This window comes from Onychomys torridus, chromosome 23 (assembly GCF_903995425.1).
Source record: "Onychomys torridus chromosome 23, mOncTor1.1, whole genome shotgun sequence".
Taxonomy (NCBI): domain Eukaryota; kingdom Metazoa; phylum Chordata; class Mammalia; order Rodentia; family Cricetidae; genus Onychomys; species Onychomys torridus.
In genome coordinates, this window is record NC_050465.1 from 34,647,414 (window position 1) to 34,667,796 (window position 20,383).

The window sequence follows — 20,383 nt, forward strand, 5'->3', positions numbered from 1 at the left end:
TAGGTTGCACCAAACTTCTCAGGAGTTAATAAGGAATCCCAGGACTATGGAGCTCGGTGGTGGAGAACTGACTTGGCAGGCACCGGGTCTTGGATTCAGGCCTATCATATACTAATATCCACTAAAAACACTGGAGCCATCTGTGTACTTGATTAATGCACATAAGCATCCTTATTTAATATGATACAATAGCCATGGTCTGCTTTTACATACTCATGGCATCGGTACAGTCCTTGGTTTACCATCATAATATACTCAGGCACTGGCCTTAGGTCTGCTTTGGGAGTCTGATTCTTTCTTTGCAATGGTGGGAACAAAGGCATGTCTGCTTGTCTACTTATTGTGAAAGATCATTAAACCTTCCTGGAAGTAAAGCTTACAAGTCCATTCACTGAAACTCTGCCTACAATTCGGACAGTGTGTGGAGAGCTTTGCCTTGTCTGTAGCTGATTTTTAGAGAATTGTTTCTATTTCCATGAAAAAACAACAAGTAAATAAATGCTACATAGATTCTGGAAAGGGAATTTGATATTATCTCTATATACCACACAGCGGAAAGTCTGTTACCTTAAAATGATTTTTTTCCAAATCAAGGAAAGTTACAAATCTACAAGACCAATGGGGAGGGGAAACTAAATGTTCTAACATCAAAGGAAGTGAGTGACCTAAAGGATTCTACAGGTAAAGGATAATAAAAGAATATAGAGTCAATTAGATGAAATGTATCTAATTGTACTTTTTAAGAACTACAAGTTACCACACTTACTCTAGAAGACAGATACTGTGGCAGCTTGGTATCATAAAAAAGTCAAGTTTAAAAGCCTCCTCAAGGGAATCTTTGCTGTACAAATGCGGCATGTGAGAAACACACTGTCCTCTGAGATCTGTCTGCACTGGCCTGTGGCACACAGACCGCCACTCCTCACCTGAGACATCTACATAAGGCCACGCACCTGCACACTGTTTTTAATGGCTGCCACTTTGTGTTCCACATTTCTCTGTCTTTCTGAAACTGAAGAACTTTGTAAGGATTTCTCCAGAGGTCCCTGGAAAAAGAATATATTGAGATTTCATTGTTGTTGATAAAATGTGTTTATGGTTATTTGACCTACTTTGACCCGAGGTTTAGAACAATGTGATATATAATACTCTATGACCATTAAAACCCCCGCTGAAAGAGCCGGGCATATAACCCACTGGCAGAGAATGCACAAGGCTCCAGATTCCCACCCCCAGAACAGATAAAAATTCTGCTTGTAGTGTCCATAGTCAGACCAACTCAAAACTTTCAGATGCCATGATGAAAACACAAAGGGAACATTAGTTCAGTGTGCTTGTTCCTGTCAGTTTGGGACAATTGGTAGCCATGCTTGGTGTCCCATTCTCGTGCCTCACATTGGGTGCCACTTGTCCCCAACCAGCAGAAGACAAGAAATAAAGAAGAAAAATCAACAGCTGAAACCTGGAGATCAAACACAAACTGGTCACTTATGCCAAGGAAGTTCATTAAGAAGTACAACATCATATGTACTGTTTTTGGGGAGGGGGCAGCCAAGGTCAGCAGAGAGTGAAGTCTCAGACAGTGTTGGCAAGAACACAGGATACCTCAGACAGCTGTCTAAGGACAGACAACCACAGTCCAAGGGGAAAAGGTGGGTCCCCAGAAGACACAGCTTTGGCTCCTCTGAGGCACAGGCTCCAGCCCTAATCAGCCTTGTTAAGTCCACTCCTGGACAAGGACACAGAACTGAAGTTTTGTTTTGTCCTTTCATTGGGGCCTTAGAGAAAGTCTTGGGTCAGTCTGGTTCTGTGCACTGTAGAAACTGTTAAATGACATGATGTAGACAGTACTACAATCTAAGCAACTAAGCAGATTATATTTTTGGTTGTGAGCCTAGCCTTTTTTAACAGCTGACCATCTCTCCAGCCCATGATTATAAAACACTAGATTTAATTTCTACTTGGATATGCATGCAGATATATATATATATATATATATATATATACATATATATATACATATATATTATATATATACATATATTATATATATATATATCCATAAGTATATGAATATGTGCATAGATATGTGGAATTAAGTGGATATGACAAGAACAGCACATATACCAAAATGTAATATTAACACTAAATAGTAAAAAATGTGTTATTTTGTGATTTTTAAAAGATTTTATCTTTGTGTGTGTGCATGTGTTTGTGTGTGTGTGTGTGTGTGTGTGTGTGTGTGTGTGTGTGTGCCACATGTGTGCAGGTGACACCAGAGTCTAGAAGCCTGATGCCATGCAGCTGGAACTGTAGGCAGTTGTGAGCTAGTCTGTGGGTGCTGGAAACTGAACTGGGTCCTCTGGAAGAACAGCAGCACTCTTAACCATGGAGCCATCTTTCCAGCTCCTACCTTTATGTCTTAAAAGAATGTTCATAATTTCCTACAGCCTACTTCCATTACTCTTGAACTTCATGTAATTTTAAATTAGTCCTAAAGGATCACATTAACTTAGGCTTAAATTAGCAGTTGAGGGTGTTGAACCTGCTGAGATGTGATTTATTTTTGCTTTAAAGCAAAGGGAACTTGCTGCAGGAAATGGAAAAATGATTTGGTTCAGCAGAAAGGCCAAGTGGCTCCTCCAAGCACCATTTCTTGGCCACTCTAATAACCTGACACTGAGTGTGGCCTTTAAACACAAAGATCCACAGTGATCTGACACTGAGTGTGGCCTTTAAACACAAAGATCCACAGTGATCTGAAGATGAGAACAAGGCATGTAAGCAGCCCCTGCACCATACAGTCGAGCAGAGAACAGGTTAGAAAGGTTGATAACTTGACAGTACACAGCAGAGCAGTGGGGGGACCTCAAGGAAAACCCATGCTTTCAACTCTGGGTGGAGTGTTTTTAACTATCCCACATCCTTCAGACTAGGAAAGCTTCCCTTTCATCATGTCCAGCTCCATTATTCCATGATTTGTCTACCTACTTGAAATAAAAAAAAAAAAAAAAAAAAAAGCACTCCTGGGGCTGGGGATTTAGCTCAGTGGTAGAGCGCTTGCTTAGCAAGTGCAAGGCCCTGGGTTCGGTCCTCAGCTCCAAAAAAACTATAACAACAACAACAAAAACAAAAACATTCCTTTTTATAGTAGTATGCAATATTAACATATTTTCAGAGTTCCTTTGATTAGTATGTACTTAAATGTTTGGATTTGACTAATATTTGACATTTGGAGAGAGCAGAGGGCACATATACCTGAGAGAGAGAGAGACAGAGACAGAGAGAGAGAGATAGAGACAGAGATGAGACAGGAATGACCATATATGTGACAGGTATAAAAATGGACAACCCTAAACTATAGCTTAGAAACTACAGTTTTCAGATGAAAACAAGACCATTTATTATCATCCAGGAATAATAAGTTGCTAAATCTTACAAAAACATCCATAGCCTGATCGTAACTAGAGGGTTTTTTGTTTTTGTTTTGGTTTTTGGTTTTTCGAAAAAGGATTTCTCTGTGTAGCTTTGCGCCTTTCCTGGAACGTGCTTTGGAGACCAGGCTGGCCTCGAACTCACAAGATCCACCTGCCTCTGCCTCCTGAGTGCTGGGATTAAAGGCGTGTGCCACCACCGCCCGGCTAGAAGTTTTAATACTTAAAAAAAATACGCTATTGTTAGATCTTCATAAGTTGTATGATTCACTAAAGTATGAAGAATGTCATTTAGAAAACATATTGTTTTATGAATCTTTTTCTTGTTGGTTTAACTAAAAAAGTATGTCTTAGAGACTATCAATTCCTTTACTTATCTTTGCTAGATTCTTATCACATTCAGAAGAATGAGATAAAAATATACTATAAACAACATTAGGGCAAAGAACAGTCAAACAAGTACTTAGGGAGCTTCTGTAAGTCAAAATTCCTGTCGGTGGAGTAGCAGCTTAGACTCAGGAGTCAGACAGTCTGGAAGCATCAGTCAAGATCAGGCTGTGAAGACAGACAGCCGAGGAGGCAGAGTCCAAACTGGAATTGGGAAGTTAACTGAAATGAGGTCACTGCATTCCTAGATTAATATTGTAAGATCTTAGACCAGAACTTAGCCATGGAAACAGACAGGAATCTAGAGCAGCCAGTCTGGTGCCACACATCTTGATCCCAGCACTTGGAAGGAGAACAGAAAGATCACAAGGCCAGCCTCGGCTACACAGTGAGCTCAAGGCCAGCCTGCACTACATGAGGCCCCATTTTTTTTTTTAAAAAAAAGGGATTTGAAAAGATTTAGTAATTATGTCAAAAAGGACAAGAAACTTCTCAGAGATGAGCCTAAGACCTTGAGCACGGGTGCCTGGAAGGAGGGTGGAGCCAGCAACAGGGAAGAAGAAACTGATTCTGCAGAAAACTGGACTCAAGGAGAAAGCAAGATCACACACTCAGAAACTATCACTTGGCAAGCCAGTAATGGGCCAGACAATGCATATGAGTACGGATCAGAAAAGGTTACCTGGATAGGCATGTTCGCTGCAGCCAATATTCTCCTCTCTTCTCTTAAACAATTTGCGATTACCACCGCTACATGCATTGGATTTCCGTGAAACTTCCCCTGAAAAACAGTAAGCAAAAGCAGCATGACATGCTTTGACATCATAAGGAATGTCATACTTGAAAACCAACAATAATCTCCCTATAAAATTATTTGGGATCTGTTCCAATAATCTAATCCTTTGTAGTGCCTTGGATATCTGGACTCTTACGAGAGAAAGTTGCTCTCTTCACTTTCAAGACTCAATAGCTGTTCTTTGAGCATTTCTTTATGAGAGACCCTGAACACTAGAGGGTCAGCTTATTTTAGGTCGTAGGCAGGTTTAAGACACTGTGGCTATGTCCTATGAGCTCCCAAGAACCAAGAGGGTCTTAGATGTACATGTGATAGCTTTCTGCTGTGATCCACAGTTGACGACATTCATGTCAACTACCTCATAACACTATACGCAAGCAAAACTCTACCCACATTTCAGCAATAATGTTTTTGACATTGAAGCATGCATATATTTTTATTGCCAAGGTTAACGATGCATACATTGTTAATTGGCAGCCCCAGGCACTAATTGAGCCATCAGATACATTGTTGTAAATGAAAACCATGAATCTCTTTAGGTTGTCATGGTGCCCGGCAACGAGTGTGCACTCATTTATCTTACCTGCAAGCACTGTGTTTTCTAGCCTTGATTTACAGGGCTCTCTGGAACACCATCATTTAGATAGTGGTGTTAAAACCTCTTTGCTAGACTTTTCTGAGGCAAGATTAGCAAGAGGCGCAGGAGACAAGCACACTAATTGAATCTCTGCCATCCTTTCTTGAGGTGTTACTGATACCCATGAAATGGACAAAAGGTCAATAGCAAAAAAGTTAACAGTCCGAAAAGCAGAAAATTAACACTAATCAAAAATAGATTCTACAGACAGCTAAACCAAAGGACCTTTCTGGGGAGAAACATGAAGGTTGTTGGTGTAAACATTATAGCTGTGACTTCTGCAATAATTTATCAGATTCTGTGTCGATTAACATTTCCATTTGTGAAACTGGGGTAAAAAATCAACTGAGTTCCTATTCTTCCATATTCACTCTTTAAAAAATGTTTTCCTTCTTTAGATCAGAAATTTCCAGCAGAAAACAAAGGAATTAACTGAACCTCAGAAGGCATAGATATGAAAGTGACTCCACACAGTTTGTGGGAATATCATGTTTCTAAAACATCTATATTGCAAAGTCTATTTGAATTTACTCCTGTTAATTTTAACATCTTTTGGTTCTTTTCATACAGCTTGCCTTTAAGTGTTTTTTCCCCCAAAACCTATGTTTTCTCATCTTTTAACTGAAGGGCATTAAAAAATGTTTCATTGCTAAGAAAGGGTTTCTTTTAGGGCTAATCTGGGAGCTCTGGTATTGATACTAATTGAGAATTTGTCCTTCTGTGATGAGGGTCTCTCTAAGGCTGCAGATACACGGTGCTGTCTCTGTTCTTCTCAGGATGGAGGACGTCCCACGGAGGTGCCGTCCTGACACTCTGAGCTCCTCTTCAGTCCTCTGTCAAACTCAGCTCCACCACTCTCTTTTCCCTCTGCCTCCCTCAACGTCTGCTGAGGTTACGTCACTCATTTCTTTCCACACTTTTTTCATCAAAGAATACATTTTCACTTCTCAATTACCCCCTAATTTGATGCCTCACTCCAATATCTGAGGCAAGATGTCTTATGAAAAATCACTATGTATTCAATGTCAAATGACAATTTCACTTTCCTGAGTATTAAAGACACGCTCCTGCTCACCTTTGACTATGTGTATAGATCTCAGATCAGCAATAAAATGAACCCCAACATGTGTGTTGGTGGCAAGGGACAAAGCAATCCCAAGGGAGACCCCTGCGACATTCTACTTCTTTCTATGTCAAGGTGTTGCAAAGGTCTCCCGCTCTCTGCGGTGTCCTCTCGCTGTCTCCTGGTGTCAATCAACAGAGGTTTGTAATTGCAGCAAAGTCGGATTATTAGTCTTTTCCCCAGTGATTAGAACATTTAATGATGTGCTTAATAAACCTTTTGCTAAGATTCTATAGTGGGGATTTTTCTATCATTTTGAGTCTAGATGAACTCAGGGGTTATGGGTTGGAAATGTTATGGCTGTGATTGCTGCTACGATTTTATCATGGTACATGCTAGCCGGCCCTTCTAGCTGCAAAACAAGGGAAACTTTGTAATATTAAGAGTAACAACATTAGCAACTGTAATAAACTCGCTTTGCTGTTAATTGCAGTGTATTTGGAGCTTTTCAGTGAGGAAGATCTTTCAGTTTTTCCTTTGGATGCACAATTCCAACAACATTCATTGAGAACGCTTTGTTCCCATTCTGCTGGCCCTGCTCTGCCACAAATCCTGTGTTCCCACCAATATATGAGAGGTCCTTCTTCCTGTATTCGGTTCCATCCTAGAGATCATCTAAGGATCACTGGAGGTGACATTGAGGTGTCATTGGAGTTTTATGGTAAGTCCTGATAGCAAGCAGAATATGGCTTTTTGCATTTCCATGCAGATTTCAGAATCAGCTTGTAAGAGTCCCCTACACGCTAACACACTCACAAACCTCATATATTCATACAATCACACACACACACACACACACACACACACACACACACACACACCATTGACAGTTTCAGTACCGCTGGATCTTCAGAGCCATTAAGGGAGATTTGGTATGATCCAGTCATATTACAACTGTAGAATGTCTAATAAGCATTCTTAATTTTACACAGGAGATCTGAAGCATCTTGTTAGGGTTGCTTCTGTTTAGTTGATACTGTTTTGATACAAAGATACCTGATAGCTTCCTCTTGTGGCTGATATATAGAAACCGTTCAATTTGTGTGTTGATTTTGAGTATAGCAAAGTTGCTGACTCCTAAGGATTCTAATGATGTATTTATAATATTTGTAAATTCTAAATTTTTGTCTGTGGATTCCTCTAGATTTTCTACACCCGTTAATCGGCTCTTGTACAACATTGGTAGAATCTTCCTCCTTTTCAATCATCTCCTGGCCATCCAGGTTTCACCTCCAAGACTTGTTTGGAAGTATACTGGTTAATTTCCAAACACAGGAATTTTCTTCTACTTCTCCTACAACACAACTTCTGATAGATTTTGATTTTGATCAGATAGAGACTCTGATGACCTCAGCCCCTAAGTTTGTTGATATCTGCTTTGTGGCCCCAGCATATGGATAAGATGTGAAAATTTCACACTAACTTTCAAGGAATGAGTATTCTGTGGTTGTTGGGTCCAAATAATTTATTCTGCTTTATTAAGTCAGGGGTCATTTTGTGTAAATTTCTGTCTTGGTGCTGGCTGGTTTTAACTATCGATTTTATAAGTTATTGAAAGAAGCTGCTTTGTAAGTTGTTCTTCTGTTTCTGATAGAAATATTGAGATGCATAATATATTGCTCATGATTAAAGTCCTTCATAGCTATGAACTGATCTTTATCTCCAGTAACCATTTTTACCCTAAAGCAAGATGACTAACTAAGACATAATCCTTTTTAGTCACATACATTTTATCTTATTTCAAGAACTCTATTTCAAAGTGGATATAGATACTCAATTGAGTAACCAGTATTATACACACATGAAAGGATAAACGCACACACACACACACACACACCACCACCACCACCACCAACAACAACAACAACAAAAACAAACAAACAAACAAAACCATGGCTAACACATTCCTAGCCCTTCTTTGCTAATTTAGAATTAGCTTTTCTGAGTCTTGTTCAAGCTCAGATTCATAGCCTGCTGTGTTTGTCCATAGAGCAGTCCTGTGGGCTGTCCAGACGCTAGTGACGCCTTTCTCTAGAGCACAGATAGCTACTTTCTCCTTTCTGCAAGGTTTCATACTGAAATTTTCACCATAAGTTCTCAGTAGTGGGTTTTCAGGCAAGAACTGACCTTCAAATCCCTTCCAGGATGGCTAGCTGGTTTGCTGACTGACACACTAGGAGTTCTAGTGGTCTGATCACACTGTCACTAGCAACCACACCACTGTGCAATGAGGGGATTGCTACTGACGGTACACCTACCTGTCTGTATCCATCGACTACTACTTTCAGTGATACCACTGGGGCTGTTCTTACTGTTTACATGTCTGAGCGCTTCGCCTGCATGTATATATGTGTACCCTGCATGTGCCTGGTGGTGCCAGCAGAAGTCAGAAGAAGGCATCAGATGCCCTGAAACTAGAATTACAGACTATTGAGAATCACATGTAGGTGGGTGCTGGGAACTGAACCTGAATCCTCTGCAAGAGTAGCAAATGGCTGTAACCTCTGAGCCATCTCTCTAGCCACCGTTCTTGTCCTTAGATATTGTTGTACAATTTTAATTAAATAGAGGGCAACTGCACTAATTAGCTGATACAAGGTAACAGTGATACATGCTTTTTATGATCTGAATCTTATGTCATTTAAAGACTTTTTCTTTCCTTTTTTTCCTTTTTAGATCCCCAGAACTCCAAATAATATGATTTTAGGTCTTGCCAAGGCAAATACACCTTCCACTCCTTAGCATTAGTTGCTTGATTAAACACATTTTTCACTTTCCTGCAGTAGCATCGTGCCAGAGCGAAGTGTGTTCTGTTCCAACAGCAGGAAACTTCTGACACAGATGTGTGTTTGAAAGGTGATGCTGTGCCAAGCTTACAGCTTCTGGCTGTTCAGAGTTCTTCCATCTCTTCTAAGCGATTTGGCCATTGTTCTTGCCACAGTTCCACTGAGTGTGACAGGCAATCTGTACACCCTGAATTCAGCTACAGAATACAACCTGGTGGGTGGATTCCTTTCTTACGTCCTGTAAAGCATTCTATTGCTGCTTTCCGAGGAAAGATGAATCTGGATCATTTAACCAGTACGCAAATACATATTAGACAAGTGTCAAATGCTGACTTGTTTGTGACTGTTTCTGCACACACAACTATTTGTTCCTACTGTCAACTGTAGTGCTCTACTTTGGTGACATTTACAAAGCAATTAAACAACATGTGTTATTACAACAGCGGGTATAAGTCAAATGACAAGCACGTGAATGGCTGTGACCTAATTTCACATCACACACAATAACAATGACAGCAGTTAAGAGGCATTGAATATACGATGCATGAGCTGATTCAGGGGAGGGCTCGCCATCACGGCTAACGGGGGTGTGGACAATGAAGGGGTTTGGGAAGACAGTTCGCAATTTCTTATAAAAGTAAATACCCGGGTGGTGGTGGCGCACGCCTTTAATCAGAGCACTCGGGAGGCAGAACCAGGCAGATTTCTGAGTTCGAGGCCAGCCTGGGCTACCAAGTGAGTTCCAGGAAAGGTGCAAAGCTACACAGAGAAACCCTGTCTTGAAAAACAAAACAAAAAAATTAATAATAATAAGAAGAAGAAGAAGAAGAACAAGAACAAGAACAAGAAAATAAAATTAAAAATTAAACACACTCTTGTCACGGCATCTGGCACTCCCTCTCTAGTTTTTATCACTCTTTTATTTAAGGAGGGTGGAAACTCACACACAAACACCATCTACACATGGTTGGCGAGCTCCAGGTTCAGAAAAAGGCCATGTCTCAAACAACATGGTGGTGAGCAACTGAGGAAGACACTCTGAACTGACCTCCGGCCTTCACATTCATGTGCATCCACATGAACACATGTACCCTCCCCCCCCACACACACACGGGGTAGGGAGATAGTAAGGGAGTCAGTGGTTGCCAGGGGTTTGGAGGGGGGAGCAAAGAGGATATGGAGGGAGGGGGAGCAGTGAGACAGTCTTGCGTAATATTTCTGTGGTGCAGACACGGCATTGGTCCATGTTACTATACTGTCAGTTCGCCAGTTACCACAAATGTATCACGTTAATACAATATTTAAGAGGCTGGCTGGTGGGAGAGAGGATGGGAAGGTAGGATGTATGTGGGAACTCTGTACTTTCTGCTCTGTTTTTTCAGGAATTTCATTTATTTATTTATGAGTGACAGTTCTTACCCACTCCCTCCTTAAGCTACTACCCTCTCACTAGGAATGAGTGAAGTAAAATGAAGTGTTTTCCCCAGGCAAAAGTAGATTGGTTGGTTTGTTTGTCTGTTTGGGCTATTTTATTTTATTTTATTTATTTGTTGATTGATTGATTTTTTGAGATAGGATTTCTCTGTGTAGTTTTGGTGCCTGTCCTGAATCTTGCTCTGTAGCCCAGGCTGGCCTCGAACTCACAGAGATCCGCCTGGCTCTGCCTCCTGAGTGCTGGGATTAAAGGCGTGTGCCACCACCGCCCAGCTGTTTGGGGTTCTTAAGACAGAGTCTTACATAGCACAGGATGGCCTTAAAATCACCTTGAGGCTGTGGATGACTTGAACTCTCGATTTCCTGCTTCTCTGTCTCTCTAGTGCGATCCAACCATGCCCAGCACAAAGCTGGCTTTGATGATACAGAAATGAAGTGTAGGTTCTCAAAGGTTTTGTTTGTTTTGTTTTGTTTGAGACAAAGTCTCACTTTGTGCCTTGGCTGGACTGAGAATCACTATTAGACCAGGCTAGCCTCAAACTCATAGATATCCACCTGCCTCTGCCTTCCGAGCGTTGCAACTACAGGGTTTTGCTACTACACCCAGCTTCCAAAAGGTGTACATTTTCTTTTCTTCATGCCAACACCAATGCGCTTTAACTAGCTAACAATCAGCTGTAAGTGTGCGTGTGCTATGGTGTGTTTCTTAGGAACATGCTTCCCAAAGGCACTCGGCATGTCTTCTGTAAACTCTGAGTACGTTCTTGGGACAATGTCCTATATCTGTTTTGATTGACTAATGTTGGTTGTTGGCTTGACAGACAGCTTGTAGGATCACCAAGGAGACATTATTCTGGGTACATCTGTGAGGGGGTTTCTAGAGTATGTTAATTGGAGTAGGAAGACTGCCACAAATGTAGTGCCATAGCTCCATGTGCTGGGTCCTGGGCTGGGCACTGTCACTGGTCGATGCTTCCTTACTGCAGGTATAGTGTGACCAGCTGCCTCCCACTCCTGCCTTTCTCACGCGGCTTTTGTCAGGCATAGTCACAGCAACAAGACAAAGGACTAACACACCACGGAGACCAAATCTAAATGTGACAGTTACTCTGCGAAGTTCTACAAAGCCACAGGACCTGATTCTGTGCCTCAGACATTCACTTCGTGGCTCTGAGTAAACCGCTGGTTAATCTTCATTGCTTTAGTTGCCCTGTTAGTTGAGAGACTGATGCTTGTGAGGAGCACGCCAGTCAACTGAAAAGACCTTTGTAACTCACAAAGCACTCTAAATAATAGAGGGTTTCTGTATGGCTTCAAGGTTATGTTAGGGGAGTTTTGACTCTCATACACATAAATCAGCAAAACCCAATTTCTTCCTAGTTTAACAGACATGACCAAACTGATTGAGCTGTGTTCCAGGAAGTATAAAAGGAACTCAAATATAAAATATAAAACTACAAATATGAAAGAAGCTTCAGAAAATGTGAGACTGTGTGTGTATTTTTTTTTAATACATGACAGTGGGGACTTTCCTGGCATTTCTCGAGGACTCACAAGAAAGGCACCACAAGCGGCTCTGAATCAAGTAATTAGCTCCCAAGCCAGAGTTGTTAGCAAAGCCTTCGTTAAAAGCTACATTTCTCTTGCATAGAAAGGCGGGGAAAGCAAGTGCCAAGCGCTCAGCAGTGACGACCCTGGACAGCAGACTCAAGATGGGGTTTTCACTTCTACTTCAGTTCTCTGGTTTTGGAATTTCTTTTAAATAGCTAGGCATGTGTTGGTTTAATAATTAAAACTAAATGAAATCATAAAGCTTGCACACACATTTATATATATGTTCCAAAGCAGATCTTTCACTTTGATTTCTGCAGAATTTTCTGTAAAAGATGAGTTTTGATTTTGAAAATTGTCAGTCAAGTCAAAAGAGAAGTTGGAGACCACTCTGATGACTATCAGTCTGTGTCCACAGGGAATTCACAGCTTGCAATAGATACACTTTAATTTTAAGCAGGAAACAATCAAAGGTAGATACTAACCTTATCACAAATGCTTGAACACAAGAAAAACAGTCCCTGCATTTACTGACTACCTACAGTATACTTTACAGGCAACTTTAATCCCAGGTAGAACTGGAAAGGTTTGCATTAGGAAGCACAGGTGTTACGTCACGTGTGAGGACTATATGGTCTGTAAGGAGTCATAGAACCAGAAACTTAAGGACAATCAACCTCAAAGCCAGCTGCTTTTCATTCTACGACTTTGGGCTTTCCAAGTCACTACTACCTGAAGACAACAACAACCTGATACCTTTTTGGCTACTAGACTCTGTGAACCATGAACTGCATTTCATCTGATTTTCGTCAGACATTCTATCATTTTCTGGGCAGTCATTATTTATGGAACCTGAAGATAGGTGCAGTGCATAAACAAATAGTGGAAAGATGCCACGTATTGATCACGAAATAAGTGGTTTGGGCTGAGGTCACTTAGAGGCCTCACAGCTTGTGGAAGTTCTACTTGTTGGTAAAGACAGCCTGCTGCTGAGTGCTCCTGTGTGCCCTTGCAGGATCTAATGAGGAATGCTGAGAACGTAAAGCCCTGGCCGCTCTTGACTCCAGCTCCCTCTGGGATATTCTTAGTAGCAGCCTTCATGGTACTAAGGTAAAGCAGGTCTTCTACTGAAGACTGGGCTTGCTTTTTCCAGCAAAGCAGCGAGTTCATCAAGTTCAATGTTCGCCTCGACTGTAACACAACCCACTGAATTTGCAGACACCCTGAGTGAGCCCACATGTGACCTCTTTAGAATTTCTAGTTGAAAGCAAAATTTAAAACTGTATTATATGATCTTTGTGTTGGCAGATGCCTGACTTTAAATGCTTCCGAAGCAACATCAATACATAAAACTGTTCTTGAGATTGTTTAGGTGGAGGGCAGGGTGCAGCACACTCCTAGTGTGAGATGGTGGTTTAGCTTCTGGAAGGTTAGATGGGATCCTCCAACAATGTCCCGAGCTGCTCTGGGGAGAATCCAACCATGAGTCTTACTCATTATACACAAAGACAGATGCCTGGGCCATCTATTTCTTATAGAATCATCTAGTTACCTTCTCTCCTTTATTGCCAGAACAATAATGCATACACCACTGTCATCATTAAAAAGTGCTCAGATAAGATTACAGAAGAAGATAGACTATGAAGTGTAAATATTTGTAAAGAAAGCATACACCATCTCTCTTGATGATGTAACAGTGTATCTCAGAGACAACAGGACTCAAAATTATATCATGAATAAACAAGATGACACAATACTCTCGTTGGCAATAATTATAAGTGGAAATAGGGGGAAATTACATTTCAAAATAGCAAGAGAAATTATTTAAGAATTTTAACACATTGTACCAAAAGGATAAATGCCAGAAAAGCAAGGCACACTCAAGTTGATGGCAGCGGCAGTGGTGGCGGCGGCAGTGGTGCTTGCCTTTAATCCCAGCACTCGAGAGACAGAGGCAGGCAGATCTCTGTGAGTTCAAGGCCAGCCTGGTCTACAGAGTGAGATCCAGGACAGGCTCCAAAACTAAACAGAGAAACCCTGTCTCAAAAAAAAAAACAAAAACAAACAAAAAAAAACTTAACAAATACAAGAAAAATATAGGCCTTCTATGAATTAAGTAAGCCAGGACCATACTGAAAATGTTAAAGTTTCAGAAGGTGTGGGGGTATTGTGTTCCCCAAAATATTGTGCACGCTAATAAATTTATCTGGGATCAGAGAACAGACAGCCACTAGATACAGAGCCAAAAATGGTGGCTAGAAAATGGGTCAGAGCAAGCCATAGCAGAAGCTGGGCAGTGGTGGTGCACACCTTTAATCCCAGCACTTGGGAGGCAGAACCAGGTGGATCTCTGTGAGTTCAAGGCCACATTGGAAACAGCCAGGCTTGGTGACACACACTTTTAATCCCAGAAATCCAGCCTTTAATCCCAGGGAGTAACAGCAGAAAGAGAAAGATATGTAAGGTGTGAAGACCAGAAACTAGAGCATTTGGCTGGTTAAGCATTTGGCTGGTTAAGCATTTGGCTGGTTAAGCATTTGGCTGGTTAAGCATTTGGCTGGTTAAACATTTGGCTGGTTAAACATTTGGATGGTTAAGCATTTGGATGGTTAAGCATTTGGATGGTTAAGCATTTGGATGGTTAAGCATTTGGATGGTTAAGCACTTGGATGGTTAAGCATTTGGGTGGTTAAGCTTTTAGGCTTTGGAGCAGCAGTTCAGCTGAGATTCATTTGGATGAGGACTCAGAAGCTTCCAGTCTGAGGAAACAGAATCAGCTAAGGAACTGGCAAGGTGAGGTAGCTGTGGCTTGTTCTGCTTCTCTGATCTTCCAGCATTCACCCTGATACCTGGCCCCAGGTTTGATTTTATTAATAAGATTCTTTAAGATTCCTGCTATAAGAAGGAATAAATTAAAAACATAAATTCTCAATTGTAAGACAGTGTCATCAAAATGAGAGAGGGGAGAGAGAGAGAGAGGAAAGGAAAGGAGGGAGGGAGGGAGGGAGGGGAGGGAGGAAAAGAAAGAAAGAAAAAAGAGTTCCCCAAAATCATACTGGCAAAAATGAAAGATAATTACAACTGTAGCTGCAGCCAGCAAGAGAGCTCAGTGAGTGAATCAGTGAGTGAAGGCACTTGCCGCCAAGCCTGACAACCTGAACTCAATCCTTAAAACCCACATGGAAAGGGAGAACCAACTTCCACAAGTTGTCTTCTGACCTCCACAGCTGTGCCCTGGGATGCACACCATATACATAACACACACACACACACACACACACACACACACACACACATGCACACGCACACGCACACATCATTCTTTCCTATTTTCCTAATGAATTGTGAATTTGACATCTTCAAAAAGCAATCTCATCTCTCTCAAGTTTTAAAATGCTTATGATTTTAACTAGTAAGTACATTTCTAGACTCCTATCCCATAAAACTTAAAGCAATGCCCATGATAATCTATGAACAACTGGAAATTTGGAGATTGCCCACTGAGCAGGAATTGCCCAGTAAATCGCAGTGCACCCACACTGCAGACCATTTGTTACCATCGGTAAGAGGATTTCTGTGAAGTGAAATTTGGAAAGCAGAGAAATGAATAATGAAGTTTCGTTTTTGTAAGTGGTAAACTCCTGACGTCATCACTTACAAAACTCTGTAACCACATGCACACATTCACAGGGGCATAATTCACAGTTTCCACTTTTATTTAATCATGGGATCATGGATATGAATGCCTGTTAACTGCCAACACTGATGTCTGTAAGGGTGGTGCTGATGGAGTGCATGGAAGTGGGGAATAGAGAGTATGAAAAAGTTTATTAAAGCTGTAAGTGTGATTCAATCTGCTTTAGGGGAAATGATATGTGGGTGCTTATGCAGCAAAAGTACAAAAAGATGGCAGCTGAAATGTAAATAGTGGTTGCTTTATTTTGGTGGAATTTTAGGGGTTTTTTTCTTTCTTTCTTTTTAGACTTGTCGTTATCATTTAAATTTTCAAGAGGACCTCCTTAATTTAAGTGGTTAAAAAACACAAAACAGTTTTTATTCTAATGAGTTTTATTGGTAATTTTTAAAATTGGTTCATATAATGATCAAAATATAGGGCATTGGGACCTAAAACCAGAAGTGGAGAATCTTCCAATCAGAAGAAACAAAACCATTCTGTGGGTTGACATTTGAGAAGCAATCGTCAAAGTCCCGGTACATGCCCCACCGAACAAACGTCTGAAGTCCACCTCAATGGTGGTGGAAGCATGACGACTAATTGGAACCCTGTGAGAGACTGAACTCCAAGTGTTGTTAGTGGCCCATAAATAACGGAGGGTTAGTGCTTATGGACCTGGAAGCCCACTGCAGACCTGAGGACAGACCCAGAGCCTCTTCAGAGTGCTGGAGCATGTGTGCTGGCCCCTAGAGCGAAGTTCACGGTGGTCTGTGTGCTGCACTAGATGCCTGCCTTCTCCACTGGGACACTGCAGAAGATGCTAACTGAGGTCCTGCATTTCTCAAATGTCAGCCTCTCAGGCTGACTGACCCGGGCCTCCATGACCATTTTTCCATTTCCCATTTCAATCCAAATGCATTTGCCTCCATCCCTCAGTCTCTTGCTGACCTAGAGATCATTTTGGAGATGTATTCACCTTTCTCTTATTGTTTTGGGTGAAAACTCTTATTAAGCTGTGTATCTGTACCTTCTGTGTCCTCTGGGCACTAATGATGCATTTGACAGCCTGATCCAGAAGCATTTGAACACAGCCCTTGTGGTGACGGTTTACCTAAAGAATGCCCCAGAAAGTCCTCAGGGTTTGAAGTCAAAATCCAGGGCTTTCATGACATTATCAAAAATGACATTTAGAGAAAGGCCACCCTCCGTCCACTGCCTTGATCCCTCTGCCGTGAAATCTCTGCCCTGCTTTTTCTCCTAAGCTTTGAGAACTAAGTGGGACATTCACATAATCATTATTAAATTAAGGTCAATTACATACTACATATTTTTTTGATTGCAGAAGTAAAAATATCCTCTGTGGGAATTTTTAAAATGCAAAAATTACTAAGATTCAGGAAAATTCAAAAGAAGATAAAATATCATCTAAATCTCTGTATAAGTGATCTTAATATTTTGATGCATTCCAGTATATTTTCTCCATGTGCATAGCCTATAGGCATACATTAAAAATACATTTCAAAGCATACTATGTATCATTATTAATCTGCTATTTTGCTTAACTGGTACTCCTTCAATACATTAAAATTCTTCAGTAATATAATTTTAATAGTGATTGAATGGCTATTTTAGCCCTGGTCTAATTTTTTAAAATAATTTTTCCATTTAGATTTTTGTTTTTCACCATCAAAGTGTTTTATTATTAACCCAAACTTCTTAAATTATAACATTTAGATCTTGCTCATTTTTTACCTTGTTAGAAAACTGAACAAGATACATTAAAATACTCCACATTTTTATATTTTTTGTTTATAATTTCTACTTCATATTGTGATTTAATGTTACTTAATATGCCATAAATTCCATAAACTTGATCCATAAATGTTCATTTGAAATTGTCTCTTCTAATATTACAATATTTGTCCCGATTATTACTTTGGGGTTTAAATTTGACATTTTAAAATGGCTTTATAAATCTCATAAGCAGTAAATTAAAGATTACATGTCCTTAGTACCAAATTAATGTCATATCTATTTTCTCATTTTCATTCTATATTACCAAATAGCGTGGCGACAATACTTTGTCTTATATCATTATATACTCGGTGTTTTACTTTGGGCTCTCTCAATAGCTCGTTCACTGGGTGGTTGCTTATAAAGGTCAGGGTTCAGTTTTATGTTGATTCCGAAGGAAAACCACGTTCATAACAGGAGGATCATCGCTTACACTTTAAGACACCGCCTTCTGCTCCATCGGCTTCCCAGTTCTTTTGCTTGTCTATTGCTACACAAACTGTTGCCTTTATGTGAGTAGTCTATTGTGCCAACAGCAATGACTATTGAACTCACCGGAAGTATTTTTACACACAGCCTTGTTTCTGTTACCACCCCTACTCGATAACTTCACGTCCACTGCCGAGTGTGGGCTGCTGTGCTGACAGAGTGGTCAGTGGTTATGCACATTCCCATCTCCTCGCTGACACCATTTCACTAGTACCAAGGCAGTGTTCCACGATGAGGGAAACACCATCGAAGCCAGAGTTTTATTATATGGAATAAAAGCTAAGGTTTTAGAATTTCCACGGCAGATAACAAACTTGGCGTGTTTTAATTAGACATTCATTTGTTGTAGGTGAGGAGTGGGGTGCACGCTGCAGTCCTTGTGGAAGTCAGAGGTCCACTTGGAAGACTTGCATCTCTCCTTCTAACATGAGGGTTTCAGAACTGAACTCAGGTGGTCGGGCTTAGCCTTAGTTACTTCTCAAGTTGCTGTGATAAGACACCATGACCAAGGTAACCTCTGGAAGAGTTGATTTTGTCCCACAGTTGTACAGGGTGAGTCCATGACCATGGCGGAAGAGGGTATGGCGGCACACATGGTATTGGATCAGTAGCTGACAGTTCATATCTTGAGACAAAAACCACAAAGCAGAGAATGAGATAGGAGAGAGAGAGATAGAGGAGAGAGCTGGATAACTGGGAACGGCCTGGGTTCTGGAAACCTCAATGCTCACCCCAGTAACACACCTCCTCCAAAGAGGCCACACCTCCTAATCCTTCCCAAACTGCTCTAACAACTGGGGACCACGTGCTCACATGCACAAGTCTGGGGGGCCATCCTCACTCAAGCCACTGAAGGTTTGGCAGCAGGAGCCTTGACACACTGAACCATCTCACCGGCTCAAATGTTTCGAATTCATGCCTACATGGTTTCTTAGTTAACTCAGGGCGGGGGCTCTGGAACTTGTTCTCAGCTGCCATTCTCCTTCTCTTCCGTTTTGTCTAGTCTCCACCAATCCCTTGTCTGATTTCCACGTGCCGTGTTCTTTCACGTTCCCATGAGACTCCCGTGTCTTCTTTGTGTTCTCCATGGCATCAGCTTTATCCACCATGACATCAATTCTACCCGTTTTCTTTTTCCCGCCATGGGACCCTTTCCAATGTTCATCACTTTGTTCTCTTTGCATAGTCTCCTTTTAAATTTTTCAGTCCAACTTGTCTGCTCTTCCTAGGTTTCTGCCTTGTTTTATGGTTTCCTAGAAAGTCCTTCGGACAACAGAGTGTTAATAGATCATTTCCAGAAGTCTATCCTGTGATACTTAAGACATGCTCAGAGTCTCTTGCTGTAAATCAGACATCTGTCACCTAGCAATCTTTTATTACAGGGTGTCAAGGTTGGTTTTTGTGATTTTTTATCTGACTGATCCTTGTATACATTTCATTTACATTTTAGAATTTAAAATCTAGTCATCTCACATTTTAATGTTGTAATGTTGTATATATAAATAAGTTTTAATCAATGTGTGTGTGTGTGTGTGTGTGTGTGTGTGTGTGTTGTTTTGAGACAGGTTTTCTCTCTGTAACAGCTCTCGCTGTCCTAGAACTCACTTTGTAGACCAGGCTGGCCTCAAACTCACAGAAATCCACCTGCCTCTGCTTCCCGAGTGCTGGGACTAAAAGTGTGTGCCAGCCCGGCCCTGCCCTTTCATATATTTTATCTGAAACCTGTGAGAGATTTTCATGCTAAGTATAAACTTGAAGTCCTCGTTAGCAAAGACACTTCTGTTCACTCACAGTGAATGGAGGCCGTCACAGAAAGCCACAACTGAACACTATACAGAGATCAGCGGCCCACATGGATACATGAGCATCACAGCTCCTGCATCTGTGGCTCAGGGAACTCTGTGGGAGAGAGGCAGGAAGACCGGAACAGCCAGAATACTAGGAAGTCAATCTCTCCCAGAGATGGCTTCATAAACAGGAGGGGAACAATGGCAATATCGATGGACATGTTCACATGGAAGGGAGAAATTTCATGGGGTCCCCCCACTAGACCAAGAACCACAGACAACTGGTAACTACCAGGAGAAGCAGAACGCACTTCTTCCACGGATGAGTCCTCTTACTGGCTGTCCAGTGCAGAGTGCTCGGCCCTGCAACTGCAGACATACAAACAACAAAAACAGAGCTAGCAGGTGGCATTTATGCATTTGTGTGTACATATGTGTACACATACATTCTTGTGTTTCAATGTATGCAATGTTAATGTTCAAAGTAAG

The 20,383-nt window shown here is 41.1% G+C and overlaps 1 protein-coding gene across 1 annotated transcript in view; it reads right to left on the bottom strand.

The window, feature by feature from the left end:
• The window catches only part of Stat4 (signal transducer and activator of transcription 4), an 87,141-nt gene that overhangs the window by 36,705 nt on the left and 30,053 nt on the right, over positions 1–20,383 (bottom strand). The window contains exons 4-5 of the mRNA XM_036173486.1: positions 4,504–4,602; positions 954–1,046 (exon numbers count right to left, since the gene is read on the bottom strand). Of these exons, the coding sequence (XP_036029379.1) occupies positions 954–1,046; positions 4,504–4,602 (192 nt within the window). The remainder of the gene's footprint in view (positions 1–953; positions 1,047–4,503; positions 4,603–20,383) is intronic.